We start from the raw sequence: 20,119 nt of genomic DNA, 5'->3' as shown, positions 1-20,119 counted from the left end.
GCAAAGCTCAGAAATGTTATACCTGATGAAGTATTGCAACCACATTTTTAGAAGGATGTGTGAGATTTCTAGAATTTCAAAACGAGCAGTTCTGGAAATGCCAGCCTGGCCCTCTGTCTCCCCCGTCCCCCCTTTTGCTGCCAGGAGCAGTGATCTGTCACTCCCTAATTAGCCCCCACGTGCTGGGCAGCGAGCAGGGGACCCCAGGTAGCCCGGGAAGGGCCGTGGCCCCGCGCAGGCTGCTCCCCGCCGCTCCCCCGTGCTGGGGTGCCCTTTTCTTCGGGGGACGCCGGAGCACTCTGATCTCTGTCACAGCCTGCCTTTACCTCGCCCCCGACCCAAACCAGCTCTCATTAGGGGATGGATTTCAAAGCCCAGAAGATGCCCCTTATCTTCTCTCCCCCAAATCTCCCAGCTGAGCTTTTCTCCCGCATACATATTCATATTCAAACACAAATGAGGCTGTAGCTTTGAATCCCAGGGCAGCTTAGGACTAAATCCCCCCTTGGCTGCGGGAGCCCTGGCCGGGCTGGCCGGCCGCAGTGCTGCCTTCCCGTCGCCCAGTCCCATCCTGCCGCACGGTGCTGCCTATAGATGCTCTCCCCATCCTCCCCTCTCTGAACTATTGCTTTCCAGACTCACCCAATCCCGCTTTTTACCTGCTCCTAGTCCCGCCAGGATCATTTTTATCCCCAGTGCCAACACCCCTTCCTCGATCTCACGCAGAGACCCGCTCGGGAGCGAGCCCGCGTTATCCTGATGCGATGTGATGGCCCTGCACGCGGGGATCGCTTCCACTAGAGTGCTGGAGCGGTGGGGGCAAATCCTGCCTGGCATCACTGCCGGCCAGAGCTGAGCCGCACAGCTCAGACCGATGCCGAATCGCTTCGGTCAGTGCAGCATCCAGGAGGGTCTTGGCACTGCAGCTTCACCTGCGTGCGTATCTGCATGTATTACATGAAGATGATCCCCTGCACGAGGGATAGCGAAGCTCTGATCCCAGACAATCTCTTCACATCTAGGGTCTAGAGGAGCATTAAAGCTGAAGTTCTCCTGCTAAAGCCGTTACCTCAGGGCTAGGCGATGCAGACAGTCCTCGAAGGTGCTGGGCAGGAGAGGCGTGATGCAGAGGCGTGTAACAGGCCTGGGAGCTGGGGGGTTGTACTAGGTTTTCTGCCAACTCCTGCCTTTCAGCGAGTGACTTTGTGCCTTGTTGGGTCCTGTTTTCCTTAGAGAGGAGCCAGGGATTCACAGGGGAAACCCTGAGACTGCATTAGCTAATAACTAGTGCCTACGGTGCTGTTTGGTTGTGTACGTTGCAAACCTCTTCAGGAACTGCAGCTTAATCGGGTTAATGGTGATATTAACCTAGTGACACTAATCTCTTAACCTTCCAAAAAACCGCTATGAATCAGCAAATACGGATGTTAATATTTCTCAACCCAAGAAAGGCTTTTGTAACTTATAGCCTCAGGACACAACAAAGCCCTCCATCAGTAACCGGGTGAAAGAAATGCAGAACAGCAAAACCCCCCGACACCCCTATTGCCGCGGCTGGGTCAGGTTGGCGAGGGCTTTGCTCCACTACGACCACCCGAGGACAAAGCCGTGCCATTTCCCACCCAGGCTGGGTCCCCTCCCTGTCACCACCATCCCCGCTTCCCCCCAGCCCCTCGCCCGGCCGCGGGGCAGCGATCGGGTGGTTTATTTCGGTGGCTGCACTGCTGCATGAGGCTGGCTGTGATGCTGCGGTGGTACCACCGCGGAGAGGACGCGCTGCTCTCCGGGCACGCTTTGGGGTGGGCTGGTGCTTTCGGGACGTGCCGGTAACTGTGGTTTTATTGCAGCTGCGGTCGGTAGGGAGATGGACTGAGTGACCTACTGCTCTTCTCTGCTTTTGGATCTCTGGAAGGGCTGAGGTTTTAGGGGTTGGCCCTCCTTGGGGATGGACTTGGTGAAAAAGCAAGCCCTGGCTTGGTTCTGGGATACCTTTTAAAGTACTTCCCTAGAGCTATTCTTGTTTGTGGGTGATATTTAAAACAGCCAGTTTCATTTGCCTAACAGTGGGATTTGTAATCCCTTGATCTACAGTAAGAGTAAGTAAATATAATCTAATGCAAGCATCACGGGGTAAATCTCGGCTCATTGACCTTAGGTAGCTTAAGCAGCATTTCAGCTGCATTTTCTGCTGGCAGGTTTTCAGGCCCAAGCCAATGCACTCCCCTTGGTGTGTTCAGGACCCCCTCAACCACACTGCGGTGTGCGTGCGTAAAGCGCACATTTACCCCTTTGCTCTGGAAATACAGCACAGGTGAGATGTGGACAGGGGCTATTTAGAAAACAAATTGCTCCGACTTTCCCCCTGGACAGCGTGGAGTGTGCCAACCCTTTTGTCCTAATTTAAATGTAAATTGTGAGGGGCGGTGATGGCAAAGTACCATCCATCACTCACCGATGAGCTAAAATCCACGTTAATGCTAAAGCCGCTCCATCACCAGACTGCAGTATTAGTACAGAGACGAGCCAGGAAGAAAACAGCTGAAAAGCTGCAGGCTGAATTGGCAGCTCAAAAATGCTGGAGGTGTAGTCCAGGGGCTGCTGAATTAATGTAATTGTGGCTTGCCTGGCCCACGACAAATGGGATTATTATGTTTTCTTAAGAGATAAATCCTATTTCTTATTTCAGGGAGCCCTGAGTGCTCTCAGCGCAGTTCCGGGGGGGGGACGGACAATGGGGCGAGGACAGCCTGCCCTGTGCATCCCCCAAACACCCCTCACTTTCCTCCTTCCATGCCCTCCGTGCGATTTAAGCCCAGGGTGGTGAGGGGCAGCGGCGGCAGAGCAAAGGCAAAAGAGAAGCAGGTCGTTCAGCCCTGGGAAAGGGATCAAACCGTGGGCACGGGCGGCGGGGGCGCGGGAGCAGCTTGCCGGGGGCAGCCCCCCGCTCGCTGCCCCTCTTCGCCCCAGCATCGCTCCCTGCCCCTTGGCCGGGCGCGTGGCCGTCCCCGCATGTGGACGGGGATGGGAAAAGCAGTTCAGCCTGGCGTTTCCCGGTGCTGTTTCTGCCTCCCTCCCCAGCCCCCCCGCCTCCGTGCTGTGCTGCTCCGCTTTCTCTCGCGTGCCTGCGCGTCCAGCCGTCGGGGATGGCGAGTGCAAGCCCTGAGGAGACGTCACCTCGTCTAAAAAGCCAGTGTTTCCCTCTCCCAGCTGCAACTGGGTTGCCTCCAACTACAATCGGTCTAACCAGTACTACAACAACCCCAACTACCACCACCACCGACACAACTACCACCACCACCGACACAACTACCACCACCACCGACACAACTACCACCACCACCGACACAACTACCACCACCACCACAGCCGCCACCACCGTCGCAAGCACAACAACAGCTACAGAGAGGGCTCCGGCAGCCACCACAAAGCAGGAGTTGGGTACTGAGCTTTCCTTTTCCTCTAACCCCTCTAACCCTACTGGGACCTTTCCCCGCATCTTGCTCAGAGCAAGGATTAATAACAGGCACAGGCAAAATTTAAGACATCCCGTGCTCTGGGAATGGCTTTGTCAGGGGCCGGAGGTGGCACAGGCTCAGGAATTGAGGTGCACGAGTGGCTCCCGGCAATTTGGGGGTCTGGTGGTCTCTGTGCCACCCTCCTGGTCTCAGTCTCAGGGATAACACAGCCCTCCCCGGGGTCTCGCGATGCTGAATTAGCTTCAGTGTTTGGGAAGGAGGTGGAAGACCCTACAAAAGCTCTCAAAAGTACTATCTCGTATCTTACTGCCATTAAAAAGGGGTTCTGTTACTATTATAGAACATGTCACTTCGAATTTCGCACACCAACTGTTTGCTAAGAGACCTGTCATCATTTATACGAGTCTTTTGGTTTATGCTACCGCTCTTTGCGATGTAACCTAGCCATAGCCCAGAGGAGAGCTGGGAAGTGTTTCAGTTACAACGCGCAGGTGCGTGCCAGCTATTTATCAGGTCAAGATAAACTTCTCATGGAGAAGTGGGATCATCCCAGCTAGAATGGGATGATCAAACTCTGTTTTGGTGGAGGAATATTCTCTACTATATGTGTTTTACTGATAGATACAGAGAGATGTATCTCCCTGAGCCTTGTTTTTAAAACATTGCTATAATGGTATCTACAGTTAATAAATAATTATGGACAGTTATATTCAGGTTATTGAAAAATAAATCAAACGAGTAGCAAAAGGGAATGCAATCAAAAGAATTCAGTTGGACAGGATACACTAAAAAATGCAAGTGCAAAAGCCACAGAAATCCTTGTTAACTCTTCATAAAGAGGGAAAGGAGACAATAGTAACGAATATCAAAGTTGACACCCATTTAACTCAAGGAATTTGATTAAAGCAGTTCAGACCCCCTTCTTTACATTCTTGCATAAGATTAGCTCAGGATGGCTAAAAAACCCACCAAAAACATATGCTGGGAGGACCAGCCTCCACCTGATACTTCGCAGCAAAACCCATTTGCAAATCAGCAGCGCATTTCCTGCTCGGCAATAATTTGCCTATTAAAGATGCAGACCTGAACTAAGAAATGTGAATTTGTGTTCCAGCTCGTGGCCCCACACACCTCCCCAGCCAGAGAAGCCTTACGCTGTGCAAAGCTGCTAACTGCAAGCAAAGGGAATGCACACAGGGAGCCGCACTGCCAAAACAAAATCAGCTTAAAAACTGGTGCAAGAAATACAGATGCAGCTTCATCACTATATATGAGGTCTTAGTAGCGAAGCAAGATTGCTACCACAACGCAGTCACTGTTAAGTGACTACGTGGGAAAACGTTGCTAATTGAAAAGAGGCAATTAAGTGGCGAGGCACACGCTGCCACAGAGCAGGGAGAGGAGACGGGAGGAAAAGAGGAGCTGCAAAAGGAACCGCGCGTGTCCCGAACCACCCCGGGGACAGGAGGGAAGAGGCCGAGCCGTAATGCGGGCAGACAGGGCAACTGCGTGGCAGCCCAGGTTGTATTTGTACGAGGGATTCTAGGTCACGTCCCCGACCCCACAGCGTCAGGTCCTTGCAATTTCCTAAAAGTCGCATAGCTGGCCTCGTCCCAGGGACCGCAATTATTAATCTGTAGTTTGTCAACCCAAAAGCTGAGCTACACCCTGGAGTAAATAATAATCATCATCGTCATAATACCAAGGTGTAATTTATCTGATGTCACTTAAACGCACACTAAACTAGTGGATTAGCTCTACTTCACTAGAAATGAAGTTCATCCACTCTCCAAAGCAACGTCGACAATCCTTAACTTCAAAATCAGAAACGAGTGACTTCATTGCCCCACTGGCTGTCTGTAGACCCAGTAACGTGACAATATTCTCTCCCGGTCTTTCCTTCTTGGCTGCGGCAGTCAGTCCATGTGCACTCATGCACACGTCTCCCGTGTCCGTTTGGGCACGAGTTTAGCCAGATTTCCCTGCTGACCAAAATCCTCAGGGATGTGCCACAGAAGTCTTCAGACTCCAAAGATAAGCTGAGTGCAGTTGGACTTAAACACCAAAATGCAATGAGCTTCTGCTACCAAACTTCCCCCAAAAGTTTAAAATTAAGGACCTTGAACGGAGCAAATACATCCTTAGGGATGCTCGTAGGTTAAGATCAAAGCATTAACTTCAGGAATGATTTTGTAAGGTTTTACCAACACCAGATGCTAAATGAGGTCTCATTCGTGTTTAATCCAAAATACTAACTCCTGTTCTAACCTGTCCACCAGCCACCAATGGATCGTCCATATGGGACATAAGAGCTATGGCTAATAGTAACTGGGCAAACATCACCTGGAGCCACAATTACTCTGCAGGAACTGACTTTGTGGTTAAGTATATCACCAGTAAGCATCAGATCGCGTGGGGACTCTATAGGGTGGTGATGCCATTAGAGATCCTGCCAGCTCCCATGGTTGCAACCTATTACTCGGTGTTAATTACTGTGTGCGGAATGATGCTCTATGGCCACGTGGAGGATGGGAGAGGAAAAGGCAGGTCACGGTCATGGCTGTTTAGAGCGCACCAGAGCTATCCTGGCGATTCACAAGGGATTCCCCCTCCTTGCACTGACTGTCGCGAGACGTTTGTGAAACATAGATGAGCAAAGCTGTTCGTTTGTGAACTGTTCATTGAGCTGGGCTGTACGGGGCCACAACGTAAAGAGCCTTAAATATATAGAGAGAGATATATATGAAAGGGGACAAAACTTTGAGAGAAAACGAATGAAACCTACATAAATTGGAAAGCAGTTTTAAATGCCTTTGAAGATGGGCTTCCTGAACCTGGAGTTGGCAGAATCATCTATGATCCCAAACCTCCTGTTGTATCGGATATCGTTGTCTCTTAAAATTGTAAGGCTACGTACTTAGTCTGGAAACTCCAAGCCAGTATCTCTGGTTTTAGTACTTGTTTAGAAAAGATGTTTACATGTTGTTGGTTGGTTGGTTTTCGGGTTTTTTTATAGATAGGCAGTGATGACTACTGCTTATCTCTCACTTTATTTCCCAGCCATTTCAGCCCTCACATCATCTGGTATGCTGGTCTTATATCGGCATTTAAAATAAACCAACTAGGCGTAATCATTAACAACAAACCACTTTTGGTCATTTACAACATTGCTTAAGAGATGACCTTCCTTTCTCCTTGAAACAATTTCTAACACGCAGCCAGTGCCTGGTCTCGCTCCGCAGCCTGCGGGGCTTCGTTAGGCAGCGCGGGCCGGGCTGTGCTCAGCCTTCCCCCTTCTGAACTGGTTTCCATAATTCAGGATACACATCAGCTTTCCAAGCCCTAAATGCCAAGCATCCCAGCTCCCAAACCACCCGCCCGGGTTTTTCCCCATGACCGGGGAAGCGCAAAGCGCAGGTGATGCCCTTCCAGAGCCCACGTGCCGAGTCTGTGCTCGAGACGGGCTGCAGCAGCAGCGATGCCTTGGGATACCCTCACCAGGACCTGGCTGAGAGGGAGGAAATCTCGGAGATTTCAGCCCTTCCCGAACAGCCACGGCTCTCCTCCCTTCCTGGTGGCGTTTGAAGCAAGCAGCATGCTTTTAGCCTCAAAGCCACATTTCTCCTTCCCCGCAGCACTGCTGAACTGGGAGGTGCACACCTCCAGAGCCATAAATCAAAGCCCCACTGCAGGCTTTATTAGAATTCAACGGTTTAATGCTCAGCATTAAGCTCATCAGCAAATGATTCCCGGCATAGCACAAAGAACAGGTCATCCCTGGACAGAGCCTGGGAGCAATCAGCCCACAAGCGCCTCTCCTTGAGCTGAAGGGCTGGACCCCTCTCGCCCCTAAAAGCAGCAATCTGCCAGCTGGGGCGAGCAGTCTTCCAGCACGTTTAATGCAACATCCAGCTCACGCAAAGCCTCCTTCATCTACCAGCAAAACTAGTGCACAGACAACGCTCCCAAAAGCACAAGAATTGGCTCCTTTACTGAGTCCTGTAGCACTTTCACCCAGCTGAGCGGGACCAGGCAAATTCCAGACCTTTTGCAGTAAACACCCAAATATCCAGACCTGAGGCTGGGCAGATAAAGGACCTACCGGGTCTTAAAAGCAGGGAGAGATCTGAATAGCTACCAGTATTTTTTCCAGTATGGCAAGCAGGGATGCAGCAAAACCCAAACCATATTCCTGCATCACTGATTTTCTTCTGTTCTCAGTGAGTAATAATCACAAAGCCGTTAATAGCTCCTTGACCATCAAGCTGTATTATTTCTGCTCGGCGGCTAGGGACAGCGTAATGCGTTGCCTGCAGTGTCAACACGGTAATCTCTCCGAGCCTCCTGCGGCTGGGTTTGATGTGCGGTTTCTGTTTCTCAGGTAACAAGACAGAGAAATCTATCCCTGTTAAAGCTCAGACCCCTTCCTCTGTGCAGCTGGCGAATCTGACGCCGGGAATGATGTACAAGCTGTGGGTGTTCCCCATATGGTCTAGCCCCAGCGAACACTCGTACATAACCTTTACCACCAGCTCAGGTGAGACGGGCTTCAGCCCCGCCGCGGGGTGCGTTTCCGAGCCGTGTCACATCCATCACCGCCGACGTCATTCGCGTGGTGGCGGGAGGTGGTTTGACCACCATTGCATGGAACAACCCTCATCTCCCCCCCGGCGGCCCCCCCGCCCCCCATCTCTGCCCTTATTAAAGAGCCACCCCCAGCATCGCCGGGAGGTTGCTCCACATTGCACGGAGAAGGAGACCCCCAGGAGGGGACGGGGGTCCCTTTGAAGGAAGGGGTCTTTAAGGAGGGTAGAGAACACGCTCATGATGTCATGCGGCTCTGCTTGAAGCCCTGCCACTCTGTGTTTGCACTTTCACACGCGTGTTGCTACTCGTGGCGGTTGCTTTGGTCCCGGAGAGCGCGCACACGTCCGGCTCCAGGTTACGCACGGTTATGGGAGCAGAGGGGCAGGCGAGAGATAGTGGTGATGGGATGCAGGCGAGGGGCAGGACTGGGAGGAGGTGGCACATGGTGTTTGCAGAAGACCTCGGTCAGAGTCGTGTGTGGCACACACATAGTGCTTTTCAGCCTCCAGGTATGTTTCCTCTGGCAACTCCGCATTTAATTGCACAAGCAATTTTCCAGGTTTAGCACCCGAGTGATTTTTACAGCTTTCTAATTATGGGCTTCCTACACTGCCCACCAAATGCCAGAGAAATACCCTTATTGACTTCCACAGGCACTGAATCGGGCTTTATGCATTTATAAAACTTCACCGTTCACACTCGATGAGTTTCAGTAAATCAAAACAGCCGTAACTTCCTTTGTATTCACCCGGGGGTTTTGCCGTAGGAATCTGTGCACAACGCCTGTCAAAGCGCGGGTCTAAACACTTAGCTGAAAAACCAAGGAGCAAGCAACACTGGAGCAGCCCACACCGACAGATGTAGTAGGTAGAGGCTGTGATTTTCAAAGAACTAAAATTATTTTTGCTCAGATCCAGCCGCGTAATGGAAAGCTCAAGCACTTAACAGTCTCTTTGCTGAGAAGTGCAAAAGGAAAATGTAATTCGCAGCAAAGGAGTGCTGCAGGGGAAGGTGGGGAGCAGCAGCTCTCCCCACACCCCCTACGCACATCTTATTTGGTGTCCAAAAATTTGGCAAGCCATATCGCCGCCAAGTAATTCTCTGACGTGCTAAGACAACGCAGGGACAGATGGCAACCGCTGGTAATTCTGCGCGTCTAATGCTGCCCAACACTGAGAAATAACCAGCGAGCGCTGACCTTGGCTCTGCCCTGCCTCTGCCCCGCGCTGAGGTCTGACGTGCCTCCCCAAACCGCTCCATCACCCTGTGATGTGGTCAAATCCAGGGCACAGCAGCCCCTGGAACATGCGCGGCTTTGCACAGAGCCCTGTTTTCAGAATGCATTTATTTTCACCGGGGTTTTTCCCCCATCGCTCTGCTGCTGTACGTGCCACACGGCGCGGCTGCCTTGCCTCGGGAGTTTTCACAGCTTTGCTTTGGCAGGACTCGGCTCGCAGACACGCAAACCGTCTGCAGGGTTCGACTCCCTGGGCTCCCAGCCTGTTCCTACATTGCAGAGGCCGATTCTGACCCTAGACAAATAAAAGAGCTGATTTTTCAACTCAGAGGGTGCTCAGTCTCTCTCCAGGACAGCTCCAGCTGCAATGTTGCATCCCGAATTTTGTTTCTGCTTCTGGACCCTCCCCAGAAATCACCACCAGCTCGACAGCCCCCACCCATACCATGCAGTGTGCCTTTCTGGACGCTATTTCCCAACTATTCCTAACTATTTCCCAATCCGGACCCGTCTCTTTTCTTTTCTCGCCTGCTTTCACCCACTTTGGGATCTGGGGGGAGAGGGGGCAGCCCCCTGCACAACAGACACCAAGGGGCAGAAATCATTAGAAAGAAAGAGAAAAGAAAGCAATATCCTTGGCTGCTTGATGCCGGCAGTCTCGGCATATCTATTTTCTGTAATTGAGGGGTTCCTACTGATGTTGTCATTGAGACTAAAGGATGGGGCCACCTTTGTCCCTGTGACAGAGGCTGGTTGGTGACCCGAGCCCTGGCACGGTGGGATGCACAGAGCTATCGCCGTCCCCGCACGCAGAAATGCTGCGGGTCCATTTCTTTGCTGGCTGGATACTGCTGACACGAGCGTTCAGCCCCCGCTGACAATCATATGCCATCAGGAATGCTTTTGACAAAAAAGCACTGTTTGGGTTTTTTGTGGGTTTTGTGTTTTAATGTTTTGCAAATAGCTATTCTAAGGGTTTCTTCAGTTTGAGGGGAGATAAATAAGAAGTAGTCTGCCTGCACTGTGGCTGCAGGACACTGCCCTCTGACTTTGCTTCTGATTAACAGACAGCTCAATAACCCAACAGAGTTCCTTCCAGTAGTAAAGGACACTTTGAAACTACAAACATAGCTTAATACAAAGAGGTCTTCTAAATTTAAAAAAATAAAACAAAATAAAATTCCTCAGCCTGTACAAACACTGGGAAGAGGATCATGCAAGGTTGGAGCTAGTGAGACTTTACATACCCAACGGTCTGCTTTACAAAGAAAGACAAAAATTTTGCTGATCTTCCGTCGGTGCAACACAGCTTCTCTATTGGCATATAAACTGTGACTGTTAGGTAACATGTTCTCTGCCACAAAATTATAATTAATTTAAAAAAAAAAAAGTCACTGCAGTTGCATTTCAAATCAATACCTGTTCGATTACACAGCTGCTTTCCACTATTTCCCTTTGACGTTGGCCTTACATTAAAGCCAATCAAAACATCCTCTCTGACAGCCATGTACTTAATCTTCTCTTTCTGAATGCTGCAATGACAGTCACTCGTTTACTCTAAATACAAGATTGCTGTGACTATAATTTTGTCGTCATCTGTTGCTTTTTTGGGAAGGATGGCAATTATACCTCTACCTTGGCGATAGGCACTGCCACAATCCTACTGCAAGATCCCCTGGTGACTTGGTACTCAAAATCCTCCCTCCCTGTAAAACTCAGCCCCAATCCACATGGGTGGCATGAAACCCACCTCTCAGGCTGCTTTGGCATTTCGTACTTTGAAGACCCCCTTATTTCTCCCTTAGCATTGGTTTCTGTAGAAATCCCATCCCATCAGGACTGCTGATACAATCTTCTTCCATTTCAAAGCTCTCCAGTAAAGCTTCCTTCCCCTTTCCTCCCCAAGCACTCAGCTAATTGAATCCAGTTCTCAGCTCCACTCTGTTATAATCTCATTGTCTCCTTTATAAAAAGTGCATCTTCAAGGGCTAGGTAGCTCAGGTTATACTAAAGGTAAATATTAAATGTGGCAGCGTGAGAGGGAAAAGCAGCAAAGGGAGCCAAGGCACCATTAGGCAGTGGCTTCCCCCGGCTTCCCCCGGAGCTCGGTGCTGCTCACAAACATACAGCGTTCAGGGTCCGACATAATTTCTTTATCAAATGGTACTCTTTCTCGTCGTTCTCCTCTTTTATCTGTGAATTTCCTCATCACAGCTGGGCTGCACTTAGCTACTGACAACGTGGCTTAGATTCCATCCTAAGGAAAGCACCTCTTCTCTTGGGTTCAATTTTGATGGAATAAGTACGCGCTTACAGCCCTAAAGTGGGGTGGGTTAGGAAAGTTTGTCAACTCAACCCACTTTTAAAGTTGTTGTCTCTTTTACATGAGCCTTTCATTCAGCACACATTAACAGAGGGCTATCTTTTATGCTTTCTTTGTAAGCACCATCTTGGTTTTTGTCACACGGGCACCAAAAAGGATGCTCACTGCGCCGTCCTGCCCATTTCAGGCAAACCCCCGCTAAATCCCAATTCAATCTCATCCAACTCAGATCTCCCGTATTCCTGCCAGGAATACCTCTCTCTGTTTGCACTGCAGTCTGGTTAAATTTAGCCCCCCTGCTGCGCTGAAGGTTATTTTCTCCTCTGCTCTGTCTTGCTGAATATGAAGTGCATGTCAATGAGAGCCAGAAAATGGCAGCTTGTTGCTATTTATAGGACACAGATTTGTCTGTCTGACCATGTATGGGAGCTGCAAACAAGAAGGCAGAGTACGTGAGGGAGGACACAGCAGTTAGGAGCCGAAGCGTTCTTTGGGGAACAAGACACCTCCTTGCTTGGTATTAATCATATTAACATTCAATAGTCTTGTGAGGGTGCTGGAAGCAGTGGCATAAAAGAGTTTGCCCCAGGAGAAAAGACTCTCCAGTGCTATCGGACCACGTCTCAACTATCTGGGACCCAGCCATCATTCCTCGAAGAGCTGTTCCCACTGCTGCGTCCCCTCTCGTGCATTGGCCAAGTCTTGGTGGGCTTCCACAAGTCCCCCCCCCCTTGCAGCCCTGGAGACCCCCCCCCAAGGCCACCCAAAGGCAGCAGGACCTCAGCAGCGGTGGCAGCAGAGCCGCTGCCCATCGCCTCTGCAGCTCGGGCAAGGCTGCCCTGCAGGATTCGGGTTTCTCCCAGCTCGAGGCTGCTTGTGAGCCCTTCGAATCTCAGCAACCCTCTGGGTCCAGCGGTGCTGCTCAGCCCCCCTGGACACCAGGGACTGGATCTGCTTGGGCACGTTTCTTTCAGACCTTCTTGCTTCCAGGGTGGTTTTCAGACACAGTAAATGAAAGATCAGATCTGTTACCCAGCTTCTTTTGCCATTATTTGCAATGCACCTTTCTCGCTGGTCTATGCTAGGTTTTACTTTATGTTGTGACCCTTCGCTGTTTGTAGCTCCTGCTAAAATGTTGAGTTGACCTACCACCACAAAAGAAAAAAAAAAAGCGCCACAGATGCCTGTGCTACAGTCTCAGATAACCTGGTCGATACACACATAGACACACAAAAGCGCTAAAGATCATTTCTAAGCCGGCGGACTGTGTCTTACTATTCATCTGTTTCCCTCTGTGCTTCTGGTCTGTCCCTTATAGCTTTTCTTTCTTTCCATTTTCTTCCCAGCTTATACCAAGAATCATGTGGACATCGCAACGCAGGGCTGGTTCATCGGGCTGATGTGTGCCATAGCTCTCCTGGTCCTTATTCTGTTGATCGTCTGCTTCATTAAGAGGAGCAGAGGCGGGAAATATCCAGGTAAGAGCGTTGCATGGCAATCGTTTGTGCTCATGGTTTAAACATCTCCAGGCTGCTGGGGCTAATCAAATTGTATTGCTCTCAGATAGATGCTTGTGATTACAAGGGCTTTTCTTTCTCTGTAGTGGGAACACTATTATTAGCGGGAAGCATTTCAGTTAATTAAAGGTCGGGTGAGGGCTCTGTGCTGCGCAGGCTTTAGGCTGCAGAGCTGGACACTCCTGCTATGCATGACCCAACCTCTACTCTGCAAATTTGCTCGTCCTCATCTAGACAAAGATCTTTTCAGGCAAAAATCTCATTAAATTTTTGCAAAGCAAAGATAAGGCTTAAGAAAATTCACCAATTAATACATCCTCTCTTGCTATCTGGAGTGCCTGTGCCCTGGTGCCACCGCAGCAGCACCCTTTGCGAGCCCTCCCAGCTGGGGGTTTTTTTACCGAGTCAATGAAAAGCTGTACTTCACCCCGCAGGGATTTCACAAAGACAGCCTCAACGCCAGCTGCTGTTACCATCTCGTAAAGCTTTTATCTTCTGTATTGCTTTTTAACAAGAATGTTGGGGATGTGCTTGTTTACAGTACGAGACAATAAAGATGAGCATCTAAATCCTGAAGACAAGAACGTAGAAGATGGGTCGTTCGACTACAGGTATGCGTCCATTGGCATGAGTACCCACGCGACCACGTCTCCCCATCAGCCCCACTCCCAGCCATCACAGACCTCACCACGCTACCCCTCCACGTAACCGCTGCACCGCGGTGCGACACAGCCTCTTAAATTATTCCTCCCACCTTCCTCCTCCTGCCTCCTTCCCTCTGCAAGTCCTCTACCAAAGGAAACATTTCCTGCTTAAAACCCTGGAAGAGTAACCAGGCTGGGAGGATGCTGCTAAGGTCTCCTCCTTTCCCTGTCTCAGCCTGGGAGGATCAGTCCAGGCAGAGAGCTGGGACTCTGGCATCAGCTACCCAGGGCACAGCTCTCGCCAGGTGCAGATCAACCTTAATGACACTCCTAACATTAAAAAAAAATTAAAAAATGAAACCCTGAGGCAGCCTGAGGATATTTCAGGTATATCACCCTGTAGCTCAGCCCCTCTCCTACCCATAAGAGAGTATCCAGGGGAGAAATGCCCAAAGTTATGTTTGGATCAGCCCTGAAGGCATGCAAGAGTACTGATTTGGGGGTCTGCCTGCATTCCAATCGAGGCTTTTCTGCAAGGTCCCCAGGCAAACCCTACAGAAACACTCTTTGAGGGCTGCAGCACAGCCAAAACCACTCTGATTTCCCCCCCACCTCTGCTCAGCTGCTTTCACACAAAATGGCATCCTTTGAAGAGCAGCAGCACCTATTTTCACTCCAGCAAAAATCCCAGGGTATTTCAGAAAGGGGCAAGCGCTCTCCCAAGCCTGCTCACGTGCAACGCAGCATTCACAGCTCTGCTGCTGTTAATGGTTGCCGAGCAGGAGCAGGTAACGGTGTCGGGTCTCCTTGGATTGCCCACACTTGACAGATGACGGGGATGTTTTACAGCGCACCCAGCTTGCCCTTTGAGCGCCTACAGTGGGCTTTGCTTTTCTTTCAAGAATTAAAATGCACCTTTCCGTCTGAGCTGGATCCAAAGCCCAATTAGGCTAGCAGGAATTTTTCTCCTGACTTCAAAACGGGGGTTAATTAAACCCCATGTCATTACCAATACTCCTAGCATTACAAATTGAGGTAGAAAAGATAGGAAGAATTTATTTATGATTCAGTAAGGAATGTAACAAGACACACGTGTTCCGCCAAAGACTTTAGAGGAAGCAAAATGAATATATCTGCCTGCACACAATACATAAATGGAAGTAGAACAACTGCAGCCCTCAATACGATCACATTTATATTGTTAGTAGCATGGTAACTCTATTTCAGTAGCAACTCTTTTTCTCTAAAGGCTGTCGTAAGCCCAAAGCTCCCCAGTCTTCTGATAGCACGATACAGAACACAAACACAGCCCCAGCAGGAACCAGAATAAGCGGCATGTTGTAGGCAAAGGTCGCCATTCTTTCTTGCCCTAAACAACACCCGGGGGCAACGCCTTCCTCAATTCCCTGTGAAACCTGGTTATCACTTCTAGTGGTGGCAAGCCACACCGGAGCAATTACATTAAGTCCACATACAAATCGCAGTCTGGGGATGTTCCCTTCAGATTCCTGGCCAGGACACAGAGAACAGCAGAGAAGAAATTAGCTCAGCCTGGTCCTGTTGCAGGCTTTGCCCCGGATCAAACACATCTCTTCCCAAGCATGATTTTACAAGTGTAGGCAGTGCTCCTTGTACAGATACAAGCCATAAACACAACTGCATACTACACAGCTAGTGTCCATACTTTGACCAAAACAAGGCCCCTTAATGCTCTGAGTCACAACAGGGATCCTCTTGGTTCCCAAATTTGTGGGATGGTATAAATACCGTGCAGCAAGCCTGAAACATCTCATCAGCCAGGAGCTACCCACACAGAACCCTACAGGCTCCGCTCCATCACCTGGATCTCAGACAAGGTCTCCACAGCCGAGCTTCTGGCAGTACGCACTGATTTCAGAGATCTGCTTCTCAAGAGTCCGTTGAGGTGGTTGCAGTCAAGACCTCCTCACCCCCATCGCTCCTAAGGCAATTGCATTGCCAGGGACCACTTGCCTTGCATAGAAGGAAAACCAAGCTCTTGGCATGGCTGGCAGCATTGCGGCAGTCAGCAATGCTGAATTTACTGCCCAAGCGCCATCCAAGGGGCATTGCCTTCCAGGCAATGGGAAGGAATGGGGTAAATCCTTCATCCTACTACACAGCAGCTTCTGCTTAGCTGAAGCTCAAACTTTTATTGACAGCCCCATTCCCAAAAGTTTGCAAGCTAAAGGCAGAGCTCAGTAGAAGGGCAACAACCAAGCTCCAAGATGCTCCCGCGTTTTCAATCACACTGTCCCATGGACTAGATGGGGAAAAACAACCCAAGCACACAAGAACAACAACAAAAAAACCCCAACAACCCATAAACTTTGCCCCCTCCTTCTCAGGAACAACAGGTTTCCTGGGAGAAGTAATAGGAGGCTTCCCTCAAGGAGGCAGAAAGGAAGGTGAACCTGAAGGATTGATATGAAACACTGATGGCTGATTAAGATTCAAAATGATTGCGATGTTAGGCTCAAGGAGGGTAGCAATTAGTATTTCAAGCAAGGACAGGAATTGAGCTGACGTGAGTTCTTCATTGGTTTCCCTCCCCACCTCCACATAGCATGTCTGATATGCTCTCATCATATCTCACGTCCTTAATGCCCTGTGCATGCAACTTTCAAATCTCTGCAGCCTATAATTAAGAGATACTGTCACATCTTTCTGTTCTACTAACAGAATAATGGTTTTCCTGAGCAGAGGCTAAGCTGAGAAGCTTATTTTCAAAGCAGGAGACCATTATCCTTGGACAATGTTCTGTGCCAGTGACTGTGCCTCATTATACCAAATGTTTAAGCTGCACGTGGGGGTCGGCTGGAAACCTTGGCCGCTGGGAAGGGAAAGTTGAGTGGTTTTAGCTTCTGGGTTCCCGTTCCGATTCAGGATAGCGTCCTGTGGCACATGTTACACACTGCAGGCAGTGCCAGCTTGCCCCGAATGGGCCATCTCAGCAGACATCAAGACAGGAGGACACAGAGCCGTCCTCCGAGCCTAGTGAGGGGAGGAGAGGTCTGGCGAAGCAGCCTGGGGAGGTGTAGCCTTGTCAATAGATAACATGATACTGGTGCGTGACTATATCATGGAAACCCAGCAGAAGGCTGGAGGGCAAACAGAGCGACCCGTTGACTTGGCCCTTGTCCTGCTGCATGTCGGTCCCCAGCAGCGACCGCTGGTCCCTACAGCCGCTCGCTAATGGACTTCAACCACAAGCCCCTTCTGAACAGCCTGACGGCGAACAGCCCGCTTCCCACCTGCGCCATCCACCGCTGCTCTGTATTAGCTTTCTCGGGGAAGCCAATGAGGCTCATCCAGCTCTGAACAATTATACTGGCTCCATTTGGTATAACGAGGCAATTAGCTCCATGAGGAATGCAGACGTTTCTTTTTGGTTTTTAGCACTGCCCCTGTAAATGCAGACCTCATCATATCTCTCTCTGATCAGGCTCTTTCTGCTTCTCTCTGTTTTATTCCCATTCTTTCTTCTCCTTTTCACCTGGTCTATCCACATGGACCATGAAGGTCTCTTGAAAGGTAGGACCACGTGCTGCCAGAAGTCCGGCACATTTAGCTTTTTTTTATTTTCCTTCCTTCTAGCTATTTATTTCTTTATAGCTGAAACTATACCTTCCCCTCCCTATTCCCATGTACCTGCCTCCACCTAACACATTAAACAAGACCCCTCTAACTCCCGCTGGCATTGGGGGTACCCCCATGTCCGGCGAGTTGCATCTTGCTTGGAAATGCTCTGTGGGCTGGGGGCACCCCCGAGCGCCAGCCAGGCCCCCCACCCCCAAGCAGCTGATCCCTCCTGGTGTAGCGGGACCAGCCAAGGGTTGGACCTGGGGCCGATGCCCTCGGTGCATTCAGTGCCCTGATGCCAGACACCCAGGGGATGGTGGCAAGGGACACAAGCAAAAAAACGCTAGATCCTAACCAATCTGCCCACTCTTTGTCTCAGTCCTGAAAACCCTCCCTCCGGCTCAAGCCTCCCCCTCTTCTCAATGATTTATGCAACTCAGGACAACGTTTCCCAAATGGTTTTCATCTGGGTGCTCTGGTTCTCTAATGCACACATCAGCAAACCCCACAGAAATCCATTTTAACAGGGTTATATTGCATCAAGACGCTGATGAATATCTGCTTCGCCCTCCTAATGCACTAACAGGATAAATAGTACTGGAGAGAGGTAAAACCAAGGGGCAGGTTCGGGAAATGCACTGCCGGGGTGTTTGGTGCTGCAACCCCCCCCCCCCCCATTAGGGAAAATCTGGCTCTAGATTCAGCTTTAACTGAACCCCGAACCTTGGGAAAGGATATTGCAAATTAAAGGGATCTGGGTTTTGCCACTCTCTACTTGGCATTTATTGGGCTTTCTAACAGGCAGTCCTGCTTGCAGACTGAATTCTCTTCCTCCTCCCCCCAGAAAGAAGCTGCTTTCAAAGCTAACAAGTTATTTTTTATTGTGATGCCAAGTTAACACAAGGCCTCAAATATTGGTTTTGTATTATTGCTTAATTCACAAAGTGCTGATATAAGGAAACACGTTAGAAAGCTGCGTGTTGTACTGTGGGATACCAAATTCCTCTCCCACTGTAGGGAGCTGATGCCATTAATTAAATGGCATGAGAGAGATTTAATGCCTTCCCCAGCTGAAGAGCGTTTTGCTCCCTGGCCCAAGCAAAGCGTTTCTTGTGCCTTCGTGGGAGGCAAACACCTTTGTGCGGACGCCAGCTATCAAGGGCTGCAATCAAAGCCCCATATTTTTACCGATTTGAAGAAAAATAAAGGAAGGGAGTAGAATGCCGTGCTGGGGAGCGAGTCTGATGAGTCCCAAGCTAAAACAACAACAATAAAAAGACAGGAATGAGGTGGGAGGACAAATGTTTAAGGTACATATGCAATTCCTTTAGGAATATCACAGAATTTGCATGCTGGACATAAGATCAAACATGAACTAAGGACTAGTTGATATGAAAATTAATTTTTATATATAGCAATCCACTCTCATCCTCCACCAATGTTATCTGTATTTATGAGATACCAGCCCTTTCCCTCCAGAGAGAAAACAGCTTTTCCCTGTTTTTTTGTTAAAAGGGTTTCTTTAAAGGGGTTTTTTTTTTCCTGTGGGTCAGACTATTTATTTTTCAGTGACCCGGCTTAATCTTTCTAGTGAAAAAGCAAAAAGGATAAAGAATTGAGCAAACAAGCTTAGATGCTCAGAAATAAGCTTGGAAAGGTAAATTCCCATGAGTTTTGGAAGCTGCACAGAACTTGGCATCCTATACATGCCCCCTCGCAGTGCTTTGAGAGTGCTCCCCATTGCATGTAGCTATCTGAACAGCCGAGTGTGGTTTTTTTGCAAGGAAACCTGGAAACAAACCAGGTTACACCAAGGTTGGCTAAAAATGCTACGAGAAAGAAAGAATATAAGCAATGACAAGGAAAGGATATTTATAATGTACATCCAGTTGGACTGATCTAAGCATCATATGTAATATAGGTCAAAACCAAAATTGCTTTCTAAAAAGAAAAAGCATGAAGGTTGGGCTTGCAGAAATACCAACCACAGCACCAATTGCACAGGCAGCTGTGGGCCTCCTACGCAGAGGCTGTCCCCCACCTTCACGTACGTGTCAGACACATCATGGCTTGCTGTCTGCAGTCAGAGCACCCCGCGTTTGCGGTCTCTGGTCAATATATTTGCACACTGGATTTATTTGTGAATATCCAGACCTTGGGTAAAGGTTGTAAGCCCCATTCTCAATTCTTACTGTGTCTGTCTGTCTTCTGCTACCCAGCGATGAAGACAACAAACCCCTGCCAAACAGCCAGACCTCCTTGGACGGCACGATAAAGCAGCAGGAGAGTGACGATAGCTTGGTGGACTATGGAGAGGGGGGCGAAGGGCAGTTTAACGAGGATGGCTCCTTTATCGGCCAGTACACAGTGAAGAAGGACAAAGAGGAGACCGAAGGCAACGAGAGCTCGGAAGCCACCTCCCCAGTCAATGCTATCTACTCGTTGGCATAGCGCAATGCACTGAAACCACAAACAGCCCGAGGTGTTTGTAGTGGATGGGGGTTAAACAACAGCCCCGCCGCCACTACCTCCAACAGAAACGCGTGAATGAAACCAACCAACAATGACAAAAACAAAAAAAGAAAAAAAAAGAAAAAAAAAAAAGAAAAAATCCAAGCAAACAGGCAGACCAGGTGGCTGCCGATGCCATCTTATCCTTAGCAAACAAGCAAACGGCAAAGACTCCCGGGGCACGGATGGGTTGTAGCTGTAGCTGAAATCTGGGCTGAGCCAGA

The 20,119-nt window shown here is 49.6% G+C and overlaps 1 protein-coding gene across 10 annotated transcripts in view; it reads left to right on the top strand.

The window, feature by feature from the left end:
• The window catches only part of NFASC (neurofascin), a 54,951-nt gene extending 35,116 nt beyond the window's left edge, over positions 1 to 19,835 (top strand). For 6 of the 10 annotated variants that reach the window (XM_072844563.1, XM_072844566.1, XM_072844568.1 and 3 more), the window contains 3 exons: positions 12,970 to 13,101; positions 13,682 to 13,751; positions 19,604 to 19,835. In XM_072844563.1, coding sequence (XP_072700664.1) covers positions 12,970 to 13,101; positions 13,682 to 13,751; positions 19,604 to 19,835 — 434 coding nt within the window. Of the gene's footprint in view, positions 1 to 3,207; positions 3,439 to 5,755; positions 5,873 to 7,857; positions 8,014 to 12,969; positions 13,102 to 13,681; positions 13,752 to 17,324; positions 17,337 to 19,603 lie in introns of all 10 variants that reach the window. The other 4 variants (XM_072844562.1, XM_072844561.1, XM_072844564.1 and 1 more) reach the window with 4 other exon arrangements.
• The last annotated feature ends 284 nt before the right edge of the window (positions 19,836 to 20,119 follow it).

The sequence above is a fragment of the Ciconia boyciana genome, chromosome 23, assembly GCF_034638445.1.
Source record: "Ciconia boyciana chromosome 23, ASM3463844v1, whole genome shotgun sequence".
Classification (NCBI taxonomy): domain Eukaryota; kingdom Metazoa; phylum Chordata; class Aves; order Ciconiiformes; family Ciconiidae; genus Ciconia; species Ciconia boyciana.
This window is presented reverse-complemented; position numbering and strand designations above follow the sequence as displayed.